Source organism: Chlamydotis macqueenii, chromosome 13 (genome assembly GCF_036417535.1).
Source record: "Chlamydotis macqueenii isolate bChlMac1 chromosome 13, bChlMac1.mat, whole genome shotgun sequence".
Taxonomy (NCBI): domain Eukaryota; kingdom Metazoa; phylum Chordata; class Aves; order Otidiformes; family Otididae; genus Chlamydotis; species Chlamydotis macqueenii.
The window spans coordinates 15,767,733-15,792,787 of record NC_141568.1 but is presented as its reverse complement, the minus strand read 5'-3'; the positions used below and the strand labels follow the sequence as shown (position 1 = coordinate 15,792,787).

The 25,055-nt window shown below is 65.0% G+C and overlaps 4 protein-coding genes across 5 annotated transcripts in view; 3 read left to right on the top strand and 1 right to left on the bottom strand.

The window, feature by feature from the left end:
• Window positions 1–5,640, top strand: part of CFDP1 (chromatin remodeling protein CFDP1) — a 65,600-nt gene extending 59,960 nt beyond the window's left edge. The window contains exon 7 of the mRNA XM_086758019.1: window positions 4,867–5,640. Coding sequence (XP_086614145.1) covers window positions 4,867–4,957 — 91 coding nt within the window. The 3' untranslated portion in view covers window positions 4,958–5,640. The remainder of the gene's footprint in view (window positions 1–4,866) is intronic.
• Window positions 5,641–10,984: 5,344 nt separating this feature from the next.
• On the top strand, window positions 10,985–17,970 carry BCAR1 (BCAR1 scaffold protein, Cas family member). 2 transcript variants are annotated; one of them, XM_086758228.1, is made up of 7 exons: window positions 10,985–11,121; window positions 11,929–12,621; window positions 13,953–14,114; window positions 14,344–14,448; window positions 14,924–16,072; window positions 16,275–16,364; window positions 16,710–17,970. In XM_086758228.1, the coding sequence occupies exons 1-7, from the start codon at window positions 11,110–11,112 to the stop codon at window positions 17,223–17,225; spliced, it is 2,727 nt and encodes a 908-aa protein (XP_086614354.1). In that variant the 5' UTR covers window positions 10,985–11,109; the 3' UTR covers window positions 17,226–17,970. The 2 variants fall into 2 exon arrangements, with proteins under 2 accessions (XP_086614354.1, XP_086614353.1); XM_086758227.1 differs by lacking the exon at window positions 10,985–11,121 and having other exon boundaries at window positions 11,779–12,621.
• A 1,037-nt stretch (window positions 17,971–19,007) lies between these two features.
• Window positions 19,008–21,387, bottom strand: LOC147599139 (chymotrypsinogen 2-like). The gene is made up of 7 exons (XM_086758284.1): window positions 21,318–21,387; window positions 21,099–21,202; window positions 20,891–20,970; window positions 20,697–20,775; window positions 19,704–19,884; window positions 19,244–19,377; window positions 19,008–19,169 (listed from the first exon to the last, which is right to left on the bottom strand). The coding sequence occupies exons 1-7, from the start codon at window positions 21,385–21,387 to the stop codon at window positions 19,008–19,010; spliced, it is 810 nt and encodes a 269-aa protein (XP_086614410.1).
• Window positions 21,388–22,415: 1,028 nt separating this feature from the next.
• LOC147599138 (chymotrypsinogen 2-like) lies at window positions 22,416–24,811 on the top strand. The gene is made up of 7 exons (XM_086758242.1): window positions 22,416–22,485; window positions 22,601–22,704; window positions 22,833–22,912; window positions 23,028–23,106; window positions 23,930–24,110; window positions 24,443–24,576; window positions 24,650–24,811. Exons 1-7 carry the CDS (start codon window positions 22,416–22,418, stop codon window positions 24,809–24,811), a joined length of 810 nt encoding a protein of 269 aa, XP_086614368.1.
• The last annotated feature ends 244 nt before the right edge of the window (window positions 24,812–25,055 follow it).

Below are 25,055 nucleotides of genomic sequence, written 5' to 3'. Positions count from 1 at the left end.
ATCAAGCAATGTTCACTCCAATGAAGTTAATGGAAGTGTCTCGTAAAAGTAAATGGCGATGCTATAAATAAAACAGAAAGTTAATAACATGCACTGCAGGGAAGGATAATAAGATCAGAAGCGGCGTTTCCACTACGAGTGCTTTGCTAAGCTCTGGGAAAACATAACCGGCTTACTGGACAGCTCATAAAATGTATTTTTATTGTAAGCTGTTCTTCTGCTCTGTGGGAAAAACTTAGAGCTTCTGCATTCCAGCAGATTGGATTTTGTATTTCAAAAAGATCTTTTATAACTGCAGAGATTTTTGAGTCTGACCTTGCACCCTCCCACATCACCCCTTCTTCATCAGATCCGCCCTGATCTGTTTCTGGACGCTTGCCCTTGAGCAAGTACAGCGATTCAGCAGGCGTGCTGGAGGGGGGCAGGTGTTCCTCCAAGATCCCTGAAATCCAAGGAGAGGAGCAATTTACATCGTTACAGGGGTGGCACAGCACACGTGCACTAGATCATCACCGGTGCTCTCCACAGCATGGCAAACGTCATGATGAGAGCCCCGTATGCAAGGGTCTCCATTGAAATGGCCCGTGTTGGGAGTCTGGAGGCAGAGCCAGGCCGTGTACCAGGCTCTGTCCGAGATCAAGGAGGAGGAGGATGGTTAGCTTCTCCCATGAAGCCCCATCAGGAGCTGCACGCTGCTTTGGGAGAGCCCACCTCCAGGGAAGGGTCCTGTTTCTGTCTGTGGCACCTGGCTGGCTTGTCCTTGTCCCAATCGGATGTGGAGTGAGAGTTTGCTGTACGCAGATGTCCTGAGTGGCTGCCAGGTGTGGTAACAGCTTTGGGCCTTCACTGCTCTGGACTGGGCTGATGGTGGTAGTACCACCGTTAAAAGCCAGACCACCTCTTGTCAATTGCTAGGGCGTAGTATTTTTTTTCCACAGTCATTGGAATCAGCCTGAATCCAGGTCCATCACTCTCAGCTGGGCTGTACACACCCAGACAGGCCAGAACAAACCCCGCACGAGCGTTTTGGGGCATCTCTTGCTTGTTCAAACCTAGTATGTCAACCTTTCCTGGACAGTGCTGTTTCCTTTCCTGCCCCGTACAAGCAGGACAGCTCGCTCTTTACGCCTGGCAAACCTTTCCAGAGACGCTGATGTAACGGTCCTTGAAGGTGAAGAAGGGATCAGCACATTGAAAAGATGAGCAAAGCAGAGCAGCAGTTTTAAGAGCATTGTAAGCTTGGACAGCTTTGGATTTTGTCACATCCCAGGCTAGAAAATCCGCTATTGGCGAGGGATATTTGTCATTAAACCAAATGAGAAATGTGGTGCCATGATAGCTTCAGTCGCTCCTCACAAATCTGTTTGTGCTAGTCAGGCACATAATGTGAGAGGATCAGCCGAGTATCTGCTCACATCCACCTTCAAGGTGAGGGAAGGTAGAAGGGAGGAGCAGCGATGGATGCACAGCCTGCTGCGTTTCTGCTTACAGGCTGCCGTAAAGGCCCGTGGTGTGGCGTGTGCTGCGGCGTCGGGGAGCAGCCAGCCTGCTCAGGGGCAGGTCCTACAGACACAGCTGCTGCTGGCTTCGTGTCATTTTGCAGGAGCCTGTTGTCCCTTCCGCAGCTGCCTCTTCTCCTTTAATAGCGTAGGCTCTGCTCACCCTTCAGTGGGCAATCATTTACACATCTCTATAAAAACCGTAATGAGCGGTTGTTAACCCTTCAACCCAGGCAGAGGGAGCAGGGCGCTGCCTTTATCGCTGGTGCCGACGTGCGTCAGAAACCTCTGGTCCCTGCGTGTCCTGCTTTGTAATTGTAAATGTCTGCCTGAGGAGGAGAGCGACAACTGGCTCTTGGAAGCGTCTGCCCAACGCCACGTGTGCCTGCGCTGCAGAGATGGTCCATGCGTGCCTGGAGGGAGGCAGGAGGCATTTCTTTTTGCTCAGAAGGGAAGGCAGACCGAATTGCTCTTTTTTCCAGTAACCTTGCAGAAGTTGCTGTTCGCAGCCCAGAGCTCCTCATACGTCTGACCTCCCCAGCCCTTCTCCAACAGCCACACATACCAGCCAGCGCAACGGGGCCGTGGCGTCTTTCTGCTGCTGATGCCGGTTATCAGCCAGCTGCAGCCTGGCCCCAGGATTCCCAAGGCAGAGGGGAGACCTTCTGCCCCGTGGCTGTGTCCACCCTTGCCTCTGATTTTCTGCCCTTCGTATCAGCGGCCCCAGATGGCGATTTGCATTTCCCCAGCAGTGGGATCTTGCGCAGCCTGGTTGTGTCAGATCCTGAGGGCCTGTCCTGGATTTGACAGGAGCAGCTGAGTAAGGAGCGGAGGCGGCTGTCCCCTTTGCTGGCCATCTCTCTGGTGTGCTTTATAAATGGAAATGTGTAGCAGCCTCTTAACTGGGCCACCTTTGTAGGGCAGGCCCAGTGGGGGAGCGGCCCCGCTCCCGGTGCGGGGCCAGACACATGCACTGGGTGACCGATGGTGATGGACGGGACAGGCAGCACCGATTAAACCCTCCCCTGAGCAGTTGGCAGCTGCCCTCGTTAGCAGAGACCGCCTTTTCTCCCAACAACTTTACCTTCCTCTGCTGCGGATCACAGCTGTGCTGTTTCCATACAGGCTGATAATTTATGGGAAGGTATTCATTCAGGTAGCAAAGGTTGTGTGGACAAGCGCAGGACGGGTGTTTGTGCCTCGCTCCTGCACTTTGCACCACTGTTCGGCAGCGTTTTGTTGCTGGCTGCGCAGAGCCAGGCTGGGAACCGGAGACGGAGCCGCAGCTCGGGCGCAGTGGGACAGGGTACGCGCAGGTAGTGCCTTGCAGGGTCTGCTCTGGCCCCTGCGGCGCTTTTCCGTGGGCGGCCAAGGACAACACCGCGGGGTAATGTCGCAGTTCCTCCTCCACGCAGAGCTGCTGGCGGCGGCCGTGGAACCGCATTCCTGGTTCATGATCCATATCGATCCCCCAGGAGCAAGTCCCTGCCTGTCAGAGAAGCATGGCAGCCACGGAGGAGGAGGAAGGCGCTGACCCCTTGCTGGGGCTGGGAGAAGTGAGTCACAGAGGGGCCGAAAGAGCTTCAAATTCATAGCTCGGGCTGTTGCTGCCCATGCAGTCGGGGTGCTCCCAGGTTAACAGCCACAACCCCTATCTCTTGCCTTCCCAGCTGCGGTTGCGGTTGGTGTTTAGCAGCAGCGGGAAGGGACAACCACACGCCCAGCGATATGACACGCTAATATACAACATGACCCCCCCCAGCTTCCTTCCCGTGGCCTCTCCGAGCCTGGCTGCAGGAGCAGGTCACCTCCCTGCTCAGGGGGGTGAAGGGAAGCGACACTCCCCTGCCCGCCTTTCCTGAGCTGGCACGGGGAATGGGCCTCGGCGCACGGCCCTCCTCCGACGGTGAGGGGCAGGGGGCCAGAAAAACACCTCCTCGCAGCCAGCGCGCTATCTGCCTTATGCCACGCTGAGCCCCTGCCCCTGGCAGCCGGCGGAGATGAGCTGACCCAGTTGTGTCAGTGCAAGACGGGCTCAGGCTGCGATGGGAATGGGGTGGCAGCAGGGATGCACGGGGGTGTTCATCCGCTCGGGGATGGAGCCGGGGGGAATCACTCACTGAAGTGAATTTGGATTAATTCCTTTCCACTGCCTGGCTGGGCAGGAGTGTCAGGGCAGTCCCTTGCAGCAAGGGCGAAGGCACTCTGGTCCTGGGAGCGTGTTCAGCGCCGGTTCGATCGTTGTAGACCTTGTCCCCAAAGGCAGAGCAGCCCCGCTGTGGTAGAGGGACCATTGATGGTGGTGGGAGGAGGCTTCAGCCTTCCCAGCCAGTTGGGTCTTAGGCACCTTCATGCACACTGCCAGCCACCCAAGAGCCTGGAAAACCCACAGAGCCTGCAGTGTTCATCTCTCTGTCTGCTGCAGCCTTCAGTCTTGGTTTCAAGCAGTGGGCTTCTCTGGTTGGCAGGCACCAGCTGCGGCGCAGGAAAAGCAGCCATGGACAGAGAGAAGCCGAACGCAGCAGCTTGTGCATCTCCCGCCAGTGCCAAGCATAATGACCTTGTCACGGCAGCCGAGCGTTTGCCACCCTGGAACAAATGCAAAACAATCGTGATGATTCAATTACGGCTCCTGTTTTGAATTGCAATTTCACTCCCTCTGTAGGTTAATTAGTAGCACAGCCCCAGGCTATCTGTGGCAAGGGTTTGCAGCAAAGTATATTAAAATTCAGCTGCATGCCGTTAATGAGCGGCAAGGTGCTTTTCCAGGCACACACGTGCTTGCCTTCTTCCTTGCAGCACTCAGGTGCCTCGCTGAGAGGGAGCAGTAAGTACTCAGCAGTGGTTAGGAGCTGGTCTGTGGCTGGGAAACCCCTGGCCTGCATCCCTGAGCTGCTGCAGGCTTGCTCAGCGGAGTTCTTTGCATCCCTAACGCTCCCTGCGCCCGTTATCGGCTGCTGCGGTTGGGTTTGCCAGCTGCTCTGCCGGGGGTATGTGGGCAGAGCCGCTTGGGCAGACTCTGAGCTCCTCTCCCGCTGAGGACCTGCCCTGCGCCCGTCCGAGCTGTTTGCAAGGTCATTCCTCAGCCGTAAGAGAAGAGCTGGAACCAGAAGCAGCCAACCTGTAGCTCTGACCTACAAGCTGTGAGGACCCTTTACCCCAGACACCTGCAAATCCCCCAGGAGACACCCAGCAGGCTGTGGAGCGGTTTTGGTGTCTGTAGGAGACGCTCAGTGCGGGGATCCGCTCATGGGGACGGAGGGAGGGAGGCAGGTGATACCTTCCCTCCCTGCTTGTCTCTTCGGGTCGGCTTTGCCCCGGGCTGCTGCGAGCGCTGCTTACAGCCCCTGCCTCTGTCTCCCTGCAGGTACATCGAGAGGAAAGCATTCCTGGAGCGCGTGGATCACAGGCAGTTCGAAATTGAACGCGACATCAGACTGAGCAGGATGAAGCCTTGAGGTTCCGGGGGGTGGCGGCGGGGGATCCTGCTCCCTGCTGTGCCCGAGTGCTGGTCGGGGGCTGCCAGCCACCACCGGACCACCAGGCACAGAAACTGTTCTCTACCCAGGACTCAGCCTGTATGTCTCAACGTACAGGTTTTTCCTTTTACTGTAATAGTTTGGGGAGGGTGTTTGTCAGTGGGCAGGGGACACTTTGAGGGGTAAATTGTCCAGCAGGTGACGGAAGACACCAGTGTGATTCTGGTAGGCGGCTTTCAAAGGAGAAGAGATGGTGGCATCCATCCTTTACCATCCCCGGGTGCTTCTGGCAGTAGGATGAGCTCCCGAGGCTGGGAGGGTGCTGGAGCCTGGGTTAAGGCTCAGCTGGTGTATTTGGTTGAGAGAGGAGCTGCAGGAAGGTTTCACAGCTGCTGTGCCTGCGTAAGCTGTTTGGGGGCTGGAGCCCTTCTCCCCGCTCTGCCAGCCCCGCAGCGCTCCCTGCCCCTCCGTGCCGCACTCCTGCCCGGACAAAGCCGAACTGTCTGTACTTGTTTGTGGGGTCTGATGATGCTGGGGGGGTTTAAGCAAGGCGATGAAGAAATCTTTCCTTGTTCATGCTGTCAAGAAGATGGGAGCAGCTGCAGCAGGCAGGACGAGCCAGGATCCGAGCGTTCACGTGAATAAAGTATTCCATCCTGACACTCTTGCCTGCTGGCAGCGTGGTTTGTGTGGGAAGCAAGCAGCCGGAGCTGGAGGCCAGCAATGCACCGTCATCTCGGCTGTCCCTTCTCTGCCTCCCAAGGTTTGGCCCGTGCACATCCATGGAGCAGAGGTGCTCACCAGCCTTCCCCCACGGGATGCTCTGAGCCCGCTTGGCGAGGGGAAAGCCGCGCAAGCCCCATCCTTCCTGCTGACGGGGTGGTGAGCGATGCTGCCGCTGGCCACTTGCCCACGGCTCTGAGCGTGGTCTCAGCTTTGGGCTCACGTGTCAGCTGCTGAGTCAGCCCTTGCTCTGTGGCCGCGTTGCAGGACAGATGAGAACAAAACACCATGTGCTTGGGGGAGCTGCAGCCTTTGGTGCCCTGTTCCGTACGGGATCGGCTGTTAGGGACCTGCTTAAACGAGCCTGAAATTGGACAGAAACAAAAAAGTGGGGGTGAGGCCATGTTTTCCTCTCCAAACTCTTCCAAGCCAGTTGCTGCTTTGGTTTGGGTTGCAGAAACAACTGGAGTCCTCATCCAGGGTGCTGTTGCGAGGCGGTTTCAGCTCAGGACTGCTGGCTGGCAGTGAGCAGTGGTGTAAGGTGGCAGGGGAAATGATTTGCCTTTTGCTTTGCTTTGCTCTGCTGGGGCTGAGGAGAGGAGGGGATATTGGGGATTTCTCTGCCCTGTATCACCTCGTGACTGCAGTCCTGGCTCCTTGCGCGCTGGACGGAGGCGAGGAAGGGTGGTGTTACCCCCACACAGGCTGGGTCCCTGCGGTGTCTGGCTCCCCGGGGGCTGCAGACCAAAATCCTTGCCTTGGCATGGGCGTCCCGGCTGCTGCTGGGTGCTGCTGGCTCTGTCGGGCCTCCAATGCGGCTGCATCTTAGGGCTCGGCAGCGTCTTGGGGTCTGGAAACGGAAGATGGTTCTGTGTGCTGGGTTACAAGCAAGAGCTGAACAGAGATGCCTCAGGGAAACCTTTGGAGATCCCAAAAGCTGGAGGCACCAAACCCAGCCCTGCTCTTAAAAGCCTTAAAAAAAAAAAAAAGAGCTCCAGGCCGTGTCTAGAGAGAGCCCTGCAGCAGCATCAGGCTCTGGATGGTTTGTGGGAAAGGCTTTGAATTTACACGCATGCAGACGATGTGTTAGTGGGATCTGGCCAGCTAGCACGCTGGTAAACTGGGAAAATCAGTGACCCCCAGTTTACGGGATCCTGCCTGCCAGCGCCAGCTCTGCTCTCCACAAGCTCTCTGGCCTCTCTTCCCTGAGATTTTTCCTTCTCTTCAGCTGAGCAAACGTGGAAAATTTTGAAATCTTGGAAGCAACCTGACCTGCTGGAAAAGTGTGGTTTAACAGCGGTGGCCGAGAGCCTCGGCTCCTCTCTCCGCTGGGCTCCCAGTTTGCGGCAGCGTGGCATGCCTGGCTCAACTCGGCTCGGCTGGAGGATGCTGGGCTGGACGATGCTGAGCTGCGGTGCCAGCTCCCGGCCCGGCAAGCTGGGACGGGCTCGGTGGGACGGTCGGGAGGCGGCCGCCAGCCTGGGGCCGATTCCTGGCTTCCTCCGCGCGCGCGCACGCTCCCAAGCGTCTCGCGTTTTTGCTTGGTTGGATCATGTATTCCTCGCCTCTCTTTCCTGAAGACGAGGAGTGATTTACAGGTCTCCAGAAAACACAGCTTGGCTGCTTCAGAAGGGAAAGAAAAAAAAAAAAAAAAGCCAAAAGCCAATCCGCTTGCTATTTCCATTGCCCAGCCGCCTTCCCACGAAGGGGGGTGGTCCCGGTACCCGCCAGCCCCCGGCATCCCCGCCAGCCCTGAGCTTTCTGGAAGGAGCAAAGCTCCCAGGAGGTGTGGGTCCCTCTTTTGAGACGTTCCCACCTTCAGCAGGGGGGGAAGCTTCCCACCTTCTCCAGGAAGCTCACGTGTCCTCCGTGGGTCCGGACCCACCCGGGGCGTTCGCTCGGGATAATTTTGGCTCTCGGAAGAGCCCCTCTCAGCCCTAGCGTCACCTCACTCGGAGGAGCTCCCCCTTCCCCGCCCGCCTGAAGGGGCCCCTTGTGCGGCTGGGCCCTGAACAAGGCAGCGATTGTGTCCGCAGGCCCCGACTGTCGGGGCGGCCGTGCTCTGGAGCCGCGGCAAAACCCGCTGCGGCCGACCTGCGCCCGCGGGCTCGCCCCTGTTGAGCTGTTGGACCGCGTTTGGGGACGCTGCCCGGGGGAGGCTGTCACGGGGCCATGGGAGCCATGAGCGGGGAGGTAACGTCGTGCGTTTAAAGCTGCTTCGGCCATAAGGATGCGGGAGTAAAGGCCCAGCTCACAGCGCGGGAGGATGGCAATGGGATCTGGGGCACGGGACACAGTGTGATGGCGTGCCGCGCCGCAGCTGGCAGGTGGAAAAGGAGGCGTCCCCCCGCAGCCGGAACGTCAGCCCCCCACAGGGTGGTGGGTGCCGCTGCCGGCATTTGAGGTCGGGCAAGCCCTGGCCGGGGGCAAGGAGCGGTGCCAGCCCTCGCCGCGGGATGAATGGGGAGACGAACAGAGCCGCTACTGTTGGGGCAGCTCGAGGCCCGCGCTCCGCCTCGGCTTTTCTGGAGGCAAAGGGGACGCCCCGCCATCCCACTCTCCGGAAAGGCTGGAAACCGACCCAGCACTTCGGAGAGGCCCGGGGATAAATCCGTGTTGTGATCCTGCAGGGTCCCGTGATAGTACAAGCCGAGAGAAATGTCCTCATTATTTCCAGAATACTGAAGTCTAATAAATCCTGTCCTGCCTTACAGGATTTATTTCTCCGTTCATTGCTTGGAGACTCAGTCCCGTGTAATCCCATTGCCGCTCTGGGAGGCGGGAGCGGCTTTCCGAAGCACGGACTGGGTGCCGCGGACCGAAGCTGGCAGCCAAGGCCGGAGCCGCTGCTCCCCACTGGGGATGGCTTCAGCCCAACAAGCGTCCCAGTGCCACCCCCCTTTCCCGGGACGTCCCGCTGTCCCTGGCATGGGTTGACCAAAACACATCCCGTCCAGTGGCTGGGGCGTGGCTGGGCCAACGGGGCGTTAATCAGCATTTAGCCAATTAACACGGCATGGCACGGCACAGCCTGCGCCCCCAAAGTGCTCCCTCAAACCCCCCATTTGGGGTCCTCTGACACCTTCCTGTGCCAGGACCCAGCAGGAAAAGCCAGGAAAAGCCAGGCTGAGCATGCAGTCCCCCGGCAGACGCAGCAGCAGCCTGCCCAGTGCGCAGCCGGCCATGCCTGGCTCACCGGACGCAGGGAGACTCTCCCAAAAACAAGGACGGACACATGGATATGGCTGGAAATTTCACCGTCGATGTGTTTTCCATAGCAACCATCGCTGGGGCAACCTGCATCCCAAGCAGCATCCCTCCCGGAACACCCAGCCCCGTCAGTGAGGAGCCCTCGCTGTACGACGGCACAGGGACGCTGCGGCTGCCCCGGCCCGGCTCTGGGCATCCCCAACGCCGCAGGGCCCCCTGTAACGCTCCGCTGCTGATCTTCTGTTTGGTATTTCATTCTCTTAGAGGTGGGAGAAGCCAAAGGGAGACCTGCTGGTGCCTGTCACCCCGCCGGGCGCTCGGCGGAAGCAGGGGGGCGCGGGAGCCGTTGGCAGCTCGGGGTGCTCCGCAGACGCAAGCAGCGATTTTCACTGCAATGCAACAATGGCCAGGACAGAGTTATCGACAGGGGATGCTTTAATCGGAGCGTCGCAGCAAGGAGGGGAAACGTGAAATCCCTGCTGCTCCCGACTCCCAAAGCAGGGAGCTCGCGGGCCCCTCAGCGCTCGCCTGAAGTCGTGTGGTGGTGGCTTCGCCCCGGGGATCCCTGCGCTGTCACCGCTGCCGCCGTCGAGAGGAAACCACAGGCCTGCGCCTGCGCCTGCTGAGGCGGCCGTGGTTTGTGGGCGCGACCGCAGCCCCCGCTGCTGGGTATCGGCCGTGCCTCGGTTTCCCTGGGCCCGGGCACCCTGTGCGTGCTTCGCTGCGTGCGTGCGTGCTTTGCGCACTCACTGGGCGTCCTTGTGTCTTGCTCGCTCTTGTGCGTCACCGTGCTGGGGTCACGCTGGCTCGGCGAGCGGCGTGCGTGTCCGTGCAGCTCGCGTGCGTGCCTCCCAGAAGCGCGCAGGGAGCCCCAGCGGCTGCGCTCCCGGCCTGCTCCCAGCCCCGCGCGGGTGCCGCGGGCAGGGACCGCAGCTCAGCGCATGGCGGCGGCGTCAAGCCCAGGCTCGCCCGCCGTCGAGGCGCCTGCGGGCCACGTGGCCGGGCTGTTGGACGGGCGGGCGGCGTGCCGTGGCGTGCCGCCGTGCCCCCGCATTGCACGCGTCGCCCCCCCCCCGCCTTGCACACCCATCACGCGCTTACGCAGGCGCTGCGCCTGCGTCCCCATTACCTGCCCCAATCCCCCCACCCATTAAACCCCCATTACCCGCCCAGTTACACGCCCGCTGCACGCCTGTTGTGCACTTTTCACACACGCCTCCCCTGCTGCCCCCACCCCCTACAGATGCAGGTGCACGCCCAAAGCCGTGGCACACCTGTGACACTGCACCCCCGTCACGCTCGCCGCAGCCCCTGGCCGGGGCACACCTCCAGCGCTGCCGTCACACCCGTTCCACCCCCGGTGCACCCCCCCTGCCTCTGGCACAGCTTTGCACACTTGTTACCCTTTACATCCCCCTTACACAGCCTTTGCACGCCCATCACACACCCTTTACACTTTGCACGCTCTTTGCACCCCCTTTATTCCACACCTGTTACACACCCTTGGCACCCTTGTTACACACCCATCACCCTTTGCACCCCTGCTGCACCCCCTTTACACTGTGCACACCCTTTGCACCCCCGTTACACCCCCATTACACATCCTTTGCACACCTATCACACACCCTTCACCCTTTGCGCCCCCGTTGCGTGCCCGTTGCCTTTTGCACACCCCTTGCACACCCGTTGCCCTTTGCACGCCCACTACACATCATTGCCCTTTGCACGCCCGTTGCACGCCCGTTATGCACCCCTTGTACCACCGTGACACCCCCGTTACCCTTCGCGCACTCGTTGCACACTCCTTGCACCCCCGTGGCACCCCCGTCACCCGTTGCACGCCCCGTGCCCACCCCTTGCACGCCCGGTACCCCCTGCCCGCCCCCTCCGCTGCCGGTGCCGCTGCCCCCGCTTCCCGCCCGCCAGGCCCCGCCCACCCCGACACGGCCACGCCCACCACCTCCCGGCCCCTCCCATCCCCGCTCGGCCCCGCCCACCCCGCTCGGCCCCGCCCCCCGCCGGGCGGGCGCAGCCAATGGGCGCGGGGGGGCCGCGGGCGCGGGCGGGCCCCGCGCGGCGATGATCCCCACGGCGCCGCCGCCGCCGCCGCCACCGCGCCGCCCGCCCGCCCCGCCGCCCCCGGCCCGGCCTCGGCCCCCGGCCGACCGGCGCTAGGGCCGCAGCAGCCCCGCGGGAAGATGAACTACCTGGTGAGTGGGGGGGACGCGGGACGCGACGCGCACACGCGTGGGGCCGCGGGGGGACGGCCCCCGGGGTCCCCCCCCCGGCGCGGAGGAGGAGGGTGAGGGAAGGCCGCAGCCCGGCGCCCCCCGACCCCGGGCAGGGCCCTCCCCGCCTCATCACGGGCGGCTGAGCCCCCGCGCCTGACCTTGGCCCGGCCCCGCCGTGCCGCGGGCGGTGAGGCCTTGTCCCGCCGCCGCTCCCCGGGCCGCGGGCCTCCCTGCCGGGCGGGATGGGCGCCGGCAGCGGGCGGCGGATCCACGCGGGACCGGGCGGCCCCCGGCCCCCGATCGCGACCCCCGGTGCCGCCATCCCACGGCAGGCCGCGGCCTGTCCCGCGGAGCTGCGGCAGGTGCCCCCGTGGCGGGACGCGGGCAGGACGTCGTGGCGCAGGGGCCCGCCGCGGGGACAACCGGTAACCGTGGGCTGGAAAACCGGCGGGGGGGGGGGGCTGGGGCCCAGCGGCGGCTGGCGTGGGGCCGGCCACGGCCACGGCCACGGCTGACTCACCGCCCTGGCACTTCCTCCCCGTGGCGGCGGAGAGGGGAGGGAAAGGCAGAGGAGGGCCCCCCGAAACCGGGGAGGCGGAAGGGCCCGGCCCCTTCCCAGCACCACCTCCGGGAAGGATGGGTTGAACTCCAGCGGGGAAGGAAAAGGCGACCGGAGCGGAGAGAAACCCCAGCCGGTGGGACCCCCTCCGTCCCCTCGCCGCCGGGATGACGGCCCACCGGCCGGCCGGGCCCGGCTCACCGCCCCGGCGCGGGGCTCTCTTGCAGAACGTGTTGGCCAAGGCGCTGTACGACAACGTGGCCGAGTCTCCGGACGAGCTCTCCTTCCGCAAAGGCGACATCATGACGGTGCTGGAACGCAACACGCAGGGGCTGGATGGCTGGTGGCTCTGCTCGCTCCACGGCCGTCAGGGCATCGTCCCCGGGAACCGCCTCAAGATCCTGGTGGGGATGTACGACAAGAAGCAACAGCAGCAGCAGCAAGCGCCCGGCCCGGCGCAAGGGCAGACACCGCCGCAGCCACCGGTGCCCCAGCCGGCTCTGCCTTACCACCACCAAGGGGGTTTCACCCCGCTGTCGCCCGCCTCGCAGTACACGCCCATGCACCCTGCTTATGCCCCACAAGGGGACAACGTCTACCTGATGCCGGTCCCCAGCAAGGGACAGCAGGGTCTCTACCCGGGTTCGGCGCCCACCGGACAGTTTCCGCCTGCCCCGGCTAAGCAGCCGCCCGCCTACCCGAAGCAGACACCTCCCCACGCTTTTCCCAGCCCCGGCCAGGAGATCTACCAGGTGCCCCCCTCTCTGGGCCCAGCGGCCGAGGCGTACCCCGGGGGCTCTGCCAGCCCCCCCCAGGACGTCTACCAGGTTCCTCCCTCGGCTGGTCAGGCTCAAGACATCTACCAGGTGCCCCCGTCCTTGGACATGAGGAGCTGGGAAGGGCACAAGCCCCAGGGAAAGGTAGGATGGGGGTCCTGGGGGTTGGCAGCGCGGTTGCAGGGTGGTCTGCGGTGGCGAGTGGGTGCCAGGGCTGTGGGGCTTCAGCTTATCTACCTGCCACCGTCTCTTGGAGCAGGACGTCTTCGCACCTGTTGCGGGGGGGGTCCGTGGGCGTCCTTCCCCACGCCGCTGGCGGGAGCAGGCGCACCGGGGAGGTCCCTGCGGTGGCTGAGGCACCCTGCTTGGCACGGGCTACCCAGCTCAGGGCTGGCGTGGCGTTTGGCTCTCAGGTCTCTTGGTCTCTCGTGTGGGCTCTGCCAGTGTCACCAAGGGCTCGGCAGCCATGCCCAGGGTGGGCACAGGGTGCTGGTGACCCAAGAGCTGCTTGGAGATGCCCCTTGGCTGGACTCTGCAGCTACAGAGGTAGCTGTGGTACCCAGCACGGTGCTGACATGTTTTCTTCCTCCCGGGGGTGCGGGCAGGGGCAGCGCAGCCAGTGCCAGCGTATCCCAGCCATGCCAGGGAGCCTGCCAGCGCTTGCTGGTTGAGTTTGGCGGTGAGGCGAGCGTGAGCCACCGATCTGTCCCCAAGACGGGGATCCCGATGTGGTGGCCCTGTCCAGGCCGGCCTAATGGCTGCATTCCGGCCACCGGACTCCTCCCGACGGCTCTGCCCCTTCCCTGGCACGTCATCCCGTCGGGGCGCGCTTTCGGCATCATGTTTTCCGGGAAGGCTACCCTGACTCACACCTCTGGGAAGCAGCCAGTGAGGGCGGCGGGGGTGGAGGGGGGGCGCTGCCAAATCATGACCAGGGCGTGGGCATCCTAAAAGGGAGGACCTACCTGGCACCTCCACCGGTTGCTCAGCCCTTCTTGCCCCCTGGCACCACCTCAGCTGGCTGCCACAACCCTCTGGGTTTGGTTATTTGCCACTCCTCGTGTCCCCACGGTACGGCAAGGCGGGCATCGAGCCGCGGGCAGGGATCTGCCAACGCCCTCCGGGCGTTGGCAGATCCCTGCCCGCGGCTCGATGCCCAAATCGGCCGTTCCATCCTGCACGCCACGGCCGTGCCGGCTGGGCTTTGTCTCTCGCCGAGGCTCGCCGCTATAAATAACTGGTGATATCATCCCTCGTCCCCGGCGTCGCCGCAAGAAGCGTGCAACGCCCGGCCGGGGAGCGCCCTCCCGTGGGCACTGGTTTGCCTGGTGCCGTACAGTCTGGTACAGAAATCTGGCATCCGTCCTTTCTCCAGCCCCGTCGCTGGGTTTTGGGGGGGGGGGGGGTGATGCGGGGTTGGGGGGCAAGCTGGGGATGCTCGGTGGTGCCCACTTTGTCTTTTTTGTTCTTGCCAGGTTCTGGTGCCCACTCGTGTGGGGCAAGTGTACGTCTACGACTCCCCCAAGGGCGAGCAGGATGAGTACGATTTCCCTCGCCACCTCCTCTCCGCAGGCTCCCAGGAGATCTACGATGTGCCGCCCGTCCGAGGGGGGGTCCCGAGCCAGTTCAGCCAGGAGGTGAGGCCGCTCAGCGGGTTGCGGGGGGTCACTGGCTCCATCCCCCAGCACAGGAGATGCTTGGGCTCAGCCTGGGATCCAAACCTGGGCAAATTACACCCCAAACTGGGAGTGTTATGGGCTTCAGGGCTTCTTCTGGGGCCTCCATCCTTTCCAGCTGGTCCCTGGGAGGAGGTGGGTGCCCGCGACATCCCTGACAACCATCCTGTGTGTCCCCACCTCCGTCCAGGTCTATGACACGCCCCCCATGGCAGTGAAGGGTCCCAACGGGCAGGACCCAGGGCAGGAGATCTATGATGTGCCCCCCAGCGTGGAGAAGAACCTGCACCAAACCGTAAGTGCTGCTGGGAAGCTCCCAGCTTCTCCATGTAAGAAAGGCATGTTTCACAGGGAAAACAGTTGTTCATTCACTGGAACAACCTCCCCGGGAACGCGGTGGCGTCTCCGGTACTGGAGGCTTTCACGATGTGAGGGGATGGGGTGCTAGATGCTGTCATCTGAGGGTGAGGTTGGACTAGGTGATCTTTTGAGATCCATTCCGACCTGGGCTGCTCTAGGATTTTGTGATCCCTGCCTCAAAGGGGACACGGGAGGCTGGGGCTGTTGCGGCAGGGCTGCGGCAGCCTCCCTGGGTGCAGCAGTGCCCATGGGGCACACGGCTCTGTCCTGATGCGCACCCAGCACCGTCCCCTTCCCCGGGGCTGGCACTTAACGTGCGCCGTGGCACAGCACAGCCCACCTGCACGTCGAAGCGTGACCTGGGTGGGCTCTTCCGGCAACGCTGACAGTGCCTGCCGCTGCCCTTGCAGGTGTACGACGTCCCCCCCTCGGTGAGCAAGGACGTGCCCGATGGCCTGGCACGGGAGGAGACCTACGATGTGCCCCCCGCCTTCGCCAAGCAGAAAGCTTTCGACCCCTCCCGCCACCCCCTCATCCTGGCCCAGCAGGAGCCCTACTTACCGGAGGACGTCTACGACGTGCCACCAGCGGCCGGGAAAGGCGCACCGGAGCCACAGCTCTCCCATGAGATCTACGATGTGCCCCCCAGCCTCAGGAAGCTGGGGGGGTCAGCCTTCCCCTCCCAGGAGGTGTACGACGTGCCCCGGGACCTGCACGCCCTGGGCAAGGGCTCCCTGGACACGGAGGGCGAGTACATTTACGATGTCCCGCCGCAAGTGGACCGCGAGGCCAAGGGCACCGACGCCAAGCGCCTCTCGGCCTCCAGCACGGGCAGCACCCGCAGCAACATCTCCACGTCCTCGCTCGACGTGGTGCCTGTGAAGGAGCTGGCCAAGGGAGCCGGCAAGGAGTTCTCCCTGGACTTGGATGCCGCCATGGAGACGCTGGCCAAGCTCCAGCATGGCGTCGGCGGCGCCGTCTCCTACCTCATGTCCTTCATCGGTGCCAACTGGCGCAGCCCCGAGCACATGGAGGCCAACGCCGCCAGCATCCGCGGGGCAGCCGAGGGCGTCCGGACGGCCCTCCGGGACCTGCTGGAGTTTGCCCGGGGGGCAGTGGGCAACGCCGCCCAGGCCTCTGACCGTTCCCTCTACACCAAGCTCAGCAAGCAGTTGCAGAAGATGGAGGAGGTCTACCAGGCGCTGGCACGGCACGGCCAAGCGCTGGACGCTTGCCACTGGGCCCCGAGCGCCCTGGCCGGCGGCAAGCCAGGCACGGATGACTTGGAGCACTTTGTCATGCACTCGCGCGGTGTGCCCGATGACACCAAGCAGTTGGCCTCCTTCCTGCACGGCAATGCCTCCCTCCTCTTCAAACGGACAAAGCCGGCGGCGGAGAGCGGCGGCCACGGGCCCCCTCACCCCTCCGACAAGGCCAGCAGCATCCAGTCACGGCCCCTGCCCTCCCCGCCCAAGCTGCTGGCCCAGGAGTCGCCCGACGGGCCCTACGAGAACAGCGAGAGCGGCTGGATGGAGGATTACGACTACGTGCATCTCCAGGTGGGTGCGGGCAGCGGGGCGGCTCCCCACGGGTGGGTTTGTGCCGGCGGCTCCCCAGCGCAGGGACGTTGGGCAGCTCTGGCTGCGGTGGTGCTTCTGCTGCTCACATCTTTGGCTTGAGGACTGCGGGGCGCAGGGGGGTCCCAGGGCAGGCAAGGCTGGTGTTGCTGACCCCCGTGTCGCTCCCCTTCGTTCCCTGCAGGGCAAGGAGGAGTTTGAGAAGACCCAGAAGGAGTTGCTGGAGAAAGGCAACATCATCCGGCAGAGCAAGGACCAGCTGGAGCACCAGCAGGTGATGGAGCCGGGGCAGGCGGGTGCTGCTGGGCACAGCTCTTGGGGTGGGCAGCAGGGTTTTGGCTTCTGTTCCCCTTGTACTCCCCGCCGCCAGTCTGGACCACGGCCCCGTCTTGCGTGGCTGTCCCCCAGCGCCATGCCAGCAGAGAGGGACGCCGGCACCCTGCTCCTGGAGAGGAGCCTGGCGCAGCTGCCCTTGGGCTGGCACTGTCCCTTGCTGTGTTCCCTGGGGCACAGCCGTCACCTGGGGCCGGTGGCCACGGCCACCCATGGTGGTGGCTCCAGGGAGGGGAGCAGGCGCTGGCTTGATGGCTGTCTTGCCTCACGCCCCTCACTTTTGCAGCTGAAGCAGTTTGAGCGGCTGGAGCAGGAGGTGACGCGCCCCATCGACAATGACCTGTCCAACTGGAGCCCCCCCCAGCACTACGGCCCAGCGCGGGGCGGCGGGGCCCTGTGTCCCGCCGACCGCCAGCTCCTCCTCTTCTACCTGGAGCAGTGCGAGGCCAACCTAACCACGCTCACCAACGCTGTCGACGCCTTCTTCACTGCCGTCAGCACCAACCAGCCCCCCAAGATCTTCGTAGCCCACAGCAAGTTCGTCATCCTCAGCGCTCACAAGCTGGTCTTCATCGGGGACACGCTGTCCCGCCAGGCCAAGGCCCAGGACGTCCAGCACAAGGTGATGCACTACAGCAACCTCCTCTGCGAGATGCTCAAGGAGATCGTGGTGAGCACCAAGGCGGCCGCCCTCCACTACCCTTCTCCCGCCGCCTCCAAGGACATGGTGGAGCGCGTCAAGGACCTTGCCAACAGCACGCAGCAGTTCAGGATGGTGCTGGGCCAGCTGGCAGCCATGTGATGGCCTCGGGCTGCTGTCCCTTACCCACAGCCCTCGCCCCGTCCCCAGACACGCGTCCCCCCTCCACGGGAGCCCTCTCCACCCGGTGTAAGCGGACATGTACATAGAGACTTCCACGCGCACCGGGGGCCTGGGGCTCTGCTGATAGAGGGGTGAGGGGCTGCGGTTGTCGTCCCCCTTCCTGTTCCTCCGACCGGAGGCCAGGATTGATTTCGGAGCCGTGCCCGTAATGAAGCCAAGCTGGGAGGCGGATTCGTGCCCACTCGCTCCCCGCTGTCCTCTCTCCGTAAAAAATCAGCAGCCGTTCCTGGCCGAGAGGCCGTGGGGCCGTGTCCCTGAGACAGGGATGTGCCTGGCGATTGGGGGCGATGCTGTGGCTGCTCCATTCTCGGGGCAGGGGGGCTCCTGAGGAACCTCCGGCCGCCAGCGGATTTTAATGGTGTGGAACCCAGCACTCGTGGCGGGACAGTGTGGCAGGGAGGGGTGGTGCCGTCCCCTCTCTGCGCTGGGGGCTGGGGATATGGGTCCCCAGAGGGGTAAGGGGTGACAAGGGGGGGCTGGGGCAGGAGGGGTCTAACCTGTGCGTTGTCACGTCATGGGTTTTCCTACCCTACCAGCTGTAACCGAAATTGGTGCCTTTGGAACGCGGGGGGAGCTTCTGCTGGTTCCCAGAGCTACAGAGTCGCAGCCCCCCGAAACTCAGCCCCCTGCCCCCCAGCAGCATAAAGATTTGCCTAGAAACCCCCCCATCTCCTGGGTGTCTGCGTGTGCCTGCCAGGGGGAGGGGCTCTTCTGGGGAGGGGCTGGGGTGTCCTGTCCCCCCTAAAAGATATCACAGCACATGGAGGCTGTGGGTGCCGAGGGGTTTAGTGGGGGTCCCCCAACACACGGGGTGGGGGGGAATGAGGGGCTTTGGGGGAAATGGAGGGGTGCAGGAGGGGGTATTAAGGGATGGGACAAGATGGAGACATCATCTGTCTGTCCATCCCTGTCCCACAGGGGTGTCCTTGTATGAGAAGGGACAGGAAGTTGCTGTCACCAAAGTGTCCCACCGTGGGGGCTGTGAGGCTGTGGGTCAGGGGGGTAGGATGACAGTCTCCTTCCCCTCCATGGCCCCTTCCCCTCCCAGCCCCCTCGCCCCGGGGTCCCGGCCCCGGACACCCACGTGTGCATGGACTCGTTGTGCCTGTGCTGCTCGCGCACCGCCGTGGCCGTGGAGACGTTGGGACCCCTGACCACGGCCCTCAGGGCCTCCACGAAGTCGGGGGGCAGCGGGCGCTGGGGCGGGGAGCGGGAGTCCTGTCACGGTGGGGCCGCAGGAACCCCTGCCCGCCCCCATGCCCCCACCTTAGAGCAGCAGCTCCGCCGCCCCAGGGCTGTCCCCAGCACCCGCCGCAGGGCCATGGCGGGGACACGGCCAGCCCGCACGGGGGAGGGGGAATTCTGCCTCCAGCACCCACAGCGGGGGTCCCCGTGCCCGTCCAGGTGTCCCCGTGGGAGCCCACGTGCCCCCACACCTGGGCTCCTGTCCCCACGCCTGGTGTCCAGCCAGGTGTCCCCAGCCTGCGCAGGGGTCCCTGCACCTGGCCAGGGCTGTGTGTCCCCACACCTCCAGCCCTCCCAGCCAGGTGTCCCCATGCCCTGGGAGGTGTCCCCGAGCCCGACACATGCCCCTGTCCCCATTCACGCGTCCCGCAGACGTCCAGCCGCCCCGCTCCCGCCCGTCCCAGTGCCGCAGCGAGGAGACAGCGCGGTGGGGAGGGCAGCGCTTTATTGCCGGCCTCAGTTGGCCGCCAGGATGGAGTCGATCCAGCCGCGGAGCGCGGTGACGCGGGTGTAGACGCCGGGCACCTCGGGGCTGCAGGTGCTGCTGCCCCAGGAGACGATGCCCACCAGGGTCCAGGCGCCGTCCTTCTGGCACACCAGCGGGCCCCCGGAGTCGCCCTGCGGGCAGCGGGTGAGGGCAGGGGCCGGGGGCCAGCGCCAGCCGCCGGGCGGGGGGTCCCGGGGGCACCTACCATGCAGGAGGAGGCGCCGTCGGCGCCGGCGCACACCATCATGTCTTTGATGCGGTAACCCCAGTACTGCTTGCACTGCGCGTTGGTGAGCAGGGGCAGGGCCGCCTGCTGCAGCACTGCCGGCGTCCCCGAGGCTGCGGGCGAGCGGGGCGGCCTCAGCGCCCGCACAGGGGACGGGGATGAGGGATGGGGATTGGGGATGAAGATGACGATGGGGATTGAGGATGACGATGTGGATGTGGATGCGCATGGCGATGAGGCCGGGGATGGGGATGATGATGAGCACGAGGAGGGGATGGGGACAGGGATGGGAATGACCACGGGGACTGGATGGGGATAGGGATGAGGACAGGGATGGGGTCAGGGTTCAGTGTGGGCACAGGATGGGGATGAGGACAAGGAAGGGGATGAGGATGAGGCCAGGGATGAGGCCAGGGATGGGGAGAGGAAGATACGGTACCGTTGGGGTCAGTGAGCCCCCAGCCCGTGGTGACGCAGGTCATGCCCCCTGGGAAGTCGTCGGTGGCCTGGGGCAGGCAGACGGGGGACACGCGGGTCGACAGCCGCGCCGGGGTGGCCAGTTTGAGCAGGGTGATGTCGTCGCGGATGGTCAGCATGTTGAACTTGGGGTTCTTGAAGACCTGGAGCAGGCGGCACCGCTCCCAGCGCCCGCACCCCCACCCAGGGTGACAGGCACCAGGGGCTGACGGTGACCCCGGGGACTCGTGGGGAGCCCAGGGAACGGCCCTGTGCGTCCTGGGCTGGCAGGGGTCCCGGGGGTGCAGATCCCTTGTCCTGCGCCAAAGGGGAGCAGGGACGCGACAGGGACCCCAGGGAGCAGAGCCCAAGTTCTGGGCTGAAAGGGGCCTGGGGAGCAGATCCCAAACCCAGGGCACAGATGGGTGACAAGGAGCAAACCCCTGCCGCTGGGGCACTGGGCAATGGGGACACTCCAGGGACACCAATGGGGACTCGGGGGCATTCTCGCTGTGGGACAGATCCCAAACCCTCAGCTGAGCTGTCCCCAGGGAGCAGGTGACGACCCCAGGCATGCAGGGGTGCCAGGGCGCAGGAGCCAGACCCCAATCCTCAGGACGACGGGGCCGCCAACGCGCCCATGTCCCAGCCGGGGTCACTGCTGGCCGGGGACCTTAGGGCTGCGCCGGGCCCCGCACGGCAGCCCTGAGCGCGGGGCACAGGGGAGCAGGGACAGCCCGCGTCACGTCGTCGCAGGGACCCCAGGTTGCTGAACCGGGGGTCACTTGAGGGGACTGGGGATGGGGTCCCGATCCCTGGGATGAGGGGCAGTACAGACACCCCAGGGGACCCTCAGGATAAGGGCACCAGGGACCCCCTGGGCTCCCCAAGCCTGGGACCAGGGGGACCCAGACCCACAGGGCTCCCCGTGACGGCTGTGGGACCCCGCAGGCGCACGGCCCCGCGCCGACCGTACCTTCTGGATGGTCAGCTTCTGCTCGCCGGGGGAGGTTGTGTCCTGGTCGTACGCGCCCACCACCACGGTGTCGGTGGTCCTGGGCACGGGCAGGCGCTGAGCACCGGGCACAGGGATGGGGGGCCCTGGGGACCCCGTGCCCGGCCCTGGGCTGGTGGGGAGCAGGGCTGGTGGGCGGTAGAGCTGGTGCCTACCTGACGCCGCAGTGGGCGGCGGTGACCACCCAGTTCTCGCTGATCAGCGACCCGCCGCAGAAGTGGAAGCCGTTGTTGCGCTGGCGGGGAGAGCTGTGGTCAGCACCCAGCGCCACCGGCACCGCTGCTGGGGTGCTCCATCCCCAGCCCCTGCCCCGCACCCACCCCGGCCCCCGCCCCACACCCCGGCCCCACCGCGGGCGCTCACCTGGAGGGACACCTGCCACGGCCAGGACCCCGGCACCGCCGGCTCCCCGTTGACAATGCGGTTGTAGCCACGGATGACGGGCGCGATGGCGGGCACGCCACAGTCTGTTGGGCACAGGCACCGGTGCAAAGGGGGCTCTGGCTGCCTGGTGCCATGTCCCACCACCACCACTGCCCTCAGTCCCTCGCCCGCCCCACCGAGCCCCACGCCCCTACGCACTGTCCAGGGAGAGGGTGGCACGGGCAGAGCCCGCCAGCGCCAGGCAGCTCAGCAGCCACAGCAGAGCCATCGTCACTCGTCGGAACAGACCCTCTGTGGGGCTCAGCCCCTCTTATACCCACTGCTGGGCACGGCCCTGCTGCTGGCCTTGGCACTGTGGCCTTGGGAGATAGCGTGACACCCGGCGCTGCACCGCCGGCACAGTGCCAGCCCTGGCACCATGGCCATTGACCAGGCTCTGGGTGCCCCGGGGTCCTGGCCCCGGGAACGAGTGCACTTGGTGCCCCAGCCTGGGCAGCAGCTGGACAAACTCTGCATTCCAGACCCCGCGTGTTGGTGGACACCAGGTTGCCCCAGCATGGTGCCACGGGCCCCTCGCCAGAGCCGTGGCCACAGAAGGCAGAACATTGCCGGCAGGTCAAGGGAGGGACCCTGTCCCCTTTCCCAGCACTGGGGAGATGGGGTGCCACCCCTGGAGTGCTGGGTCCAGTGCTGGGCTCGCCAGGGACACACAGAGAGAGTCCAGGGAGATGTGGACAAGACAGGACATCTCTGATGGCAACAGAGGAATGTGACGGGGACAGAGCAAGGCTCTTTCCTCTGGTGCCCAGAGCCAGGAGCAGAGGCGATGGGACACCTGACAGGAGGAGGGTTCCTCAGACCGTCAGGAAACGGGTTTTCACTCTGAGGTGACTGAGTATTGGCACAGTTTACCCAGGGTAGCTGCGGAGCTTCCATCCGTGGAGATACTCAGAAGACGCCTGGACAAGGTCCCTGGGTGGCCCTGCTGGGATTGGACCAGGTGAGCTCCAGGGCACCTTTCAACCTCAGCCCACCCCGTGACACGGTGACAGCCCACCCCATGCACCAGCACAAGGGACACACTGCAGCCAGCACTTAGAGCTCACCAGTGCCAGTCCACAGGCCTGGCCAAGGACACTGGCTCCAGGTGGTGTGCTCCCAGACCCCGTCCTGGTGCCATGCCGGGTGTCACGCTATCTCCCGAGGCCACAGTGCCAAGGCCAGCGGCAGGGCCGTGCCCAGCAGTGGGTATAAGAAGGGCTGAGCCCCACAGAGGGTCTGTTCCGACGAGTGACGATGGCTCTGCTGTGGCTGCTGAGCTGCCTGGCGCTGGCGGGCTCTGCCCGTGCCACCCTCTCCCTGGACAGTGCGTAGGGGCGTGGGGCTCGGTGGGGCGGGCGAGGGACTGAGGGCAGTGGTGGTAGTGGGACATGGCACCAGGCAGCCAGAGCCCCCTTTGCACCGGTGCCTGTGCCCAACAGACTGTGGCGTGCCCGCCATCGCGCCCGTCATCCGTGGCTACAACCGCATTGTCAACGGGGAGCCGGCGGTGCCGGGGTCCTGGCCGTGGCAGGTGTCCCTCCAGGTGAGCGCCCGCGGTGGGGCCGGGGTGTGGGGCGGAGGCCGGGGTGGGTGCGGGGCAGGGGCTGGGGATGGAGCACCCCAGCAGCGGTGTCGGTGGCGCTGGGTGCTGACCACAGCTCTCCCCGCCAGCGCAACAACGGCTTCCACTTCTGCGGCGGGTCGCTGATCAGCGAGAACTGGGTGGTCACCGCCGCCCACTGCGGCGTCAGGTAGGCACCAGCTCTACCGCCCACCAGCCCTGCTCCCCACCAGCCCAGGGCCGGGCACGGGGTCCCCAGGGCCCCCCATCCCTGTGCCCGGTGCTCAGCGCCTGCCCGTGCCCAGGACCACCGACACCGTGGTGGTGGGCGCGTACGACCAGGACACAACCTCCCCCGGCGAGCAGAAGCTGACCATCCAGAAGGTACGGTCGGCGCGGGGCCGTGCGCCTGCGGGGTCCCACAGCTGTCACGGGGAGCCCTGTGGGTCTGGGTCCCCCTGGTCCCAGGCTTGGGGAGCCCAGGGGGTCCCTGGTGCCCTTATCCTGAGGGTCCCCTGGGGTGTCTGTACTGCCCCTCATCCCAGGGATCGGGACCCCATCCCCAGTCCCCTCAAGTGACCCCCGGTTCAGCAACCTGGGGTCCCTGCGGCGACGTGACGCGGGCTGTCCCTGCTCCCCTGTGCCCCGCGCTCAGGGCTGCCGTGCGGGGCCCGGCGCAGCCCTAAGGTCCCCGGCCAGCAGTGACCCCGGCTGGGACATGGGCGCGTTGGCGGCCCCGTCGTCCTGAGGATTGGGGTCTGGCTCCTGCGCCCTGGCACCCCTGCATGCCTGGGGGCGTCACCTGCTCCCTGGGCACAGCTCAGCTGAGGGTTTGGGATCTGTCCCACAGCGAGAATGCCCCCGAGTCCCCATTGGTGTCCCTGGAGTGTCCCCATTGCCCAGTGCCCCAGCGGCAGGGGTTTGCTCCTTGTCACCCATCTGTGCCCTGGGTTTGGGATCTGCTCCCCAGGCCCCTTTCAGCCCAGAACTTGGGCTCTGCTCCCTGGGGTCCCTGTCGCGTCCCTGCTCCCCTTTGGCGCAGGACAAGGGATCTGCACCCCCGGGACCCCTGTCAGCCCAGGACGCACAGGGCCGTTCCCCGGGCTCCCCACGAGTCCCCGGGGTCACCGTCAGCCCCTGTGGAGCCCCTGGTGCCTGTCACCCTGGGTGGGGGTGCGGGCGCTGGGAGCGGTGCCGCCTGCTCCAGGTCTTCAAGAACCCCAAGTTCAACATGCTGACCATCCGCGACGACATCACCCTGCTCAAACTGGCCACCCCGGCGCGGCTGTCGACCCGCGTGTCCCCCGTCTGCCTGCCCCAGGCCACCGACGACTTCCCGGGGGGCATGACCTGCGTCACCACGGGCTGGGGGCTCACTGACCCCAACGGTACCGTATCTTCCTCTCCCCATCCCTGGCCTCATCCTCATCCCCGGCCTCATCCTCATCCCCTTCCTTGTCCTCATCCCCATCCTGTGCCCACACTGAACCCTGACCCCATCCCTGTCCTCATCCCTATCCCCATCCAGTCCCCGTGGTCATTCCCATCCCTGTCCCCATCCCCTCCTCGTGCTCATCATCATCCCCATCCCCGGCCTCATCGCCATGCGCATCCACATCCACATCGTCATCCTCAATCCCCATCGTCATCTTCATCCCCAATCCCCATCCCTCATCCCCGTCCCCTGTGCGGGCGCTGAGGCCGCCCCGCTCGCCCGCAGCCTCGGGGACGCCGGCAGTGCTGCAGCAGGCGGCCCTGCCCCTGCTCACCAACGCGCAGTGCAAGCAGTACTGGGGTTACCGCATCAAAGACATGATGGTGTGCGCCGGCGCCGACGGCGCCTCCTCCTGCATGGTAGGTGCCCCCGGGACCCCCGCCCGGCGGCTGGCGCTGGCCCCCGGCCCCTGCCCTCACCCGCTGCCCGCAGGGCGACTCCGGGGGCCCGCTGGTGTGCCAGAAGGACGGCGCCTGGACCCTGGTGGGCATCGTCTCCTGGGGCAGCAGCACCTGCAGCCCCGAGGTGCCCGGCGTCTACACCCGCGTCACCGCGCTCCGCGGCTGGATCGACTCCATCCTGGCGGCCAACTGAGGCCGGCAATAAAACGCTGCCCTCCCCACCGCGCTGTCTCCTCGCTGCGGCGCTGGGACGGGCGGGAGCGGGGCGGCTGGACGTCTGCGGGACGCGTGGATGGGGACAGGGGCATGCGTCGGGCCCGGGGACACCTCCCAGGGCATGGGGACAGCTGGCTGGGAGGGCTGTAGCCATGGGGGCACCTGGCTGGCACGGCTGGAGGTGTGGGGACACTTGGCTGGGTGGGGACAGCGATCTGGGC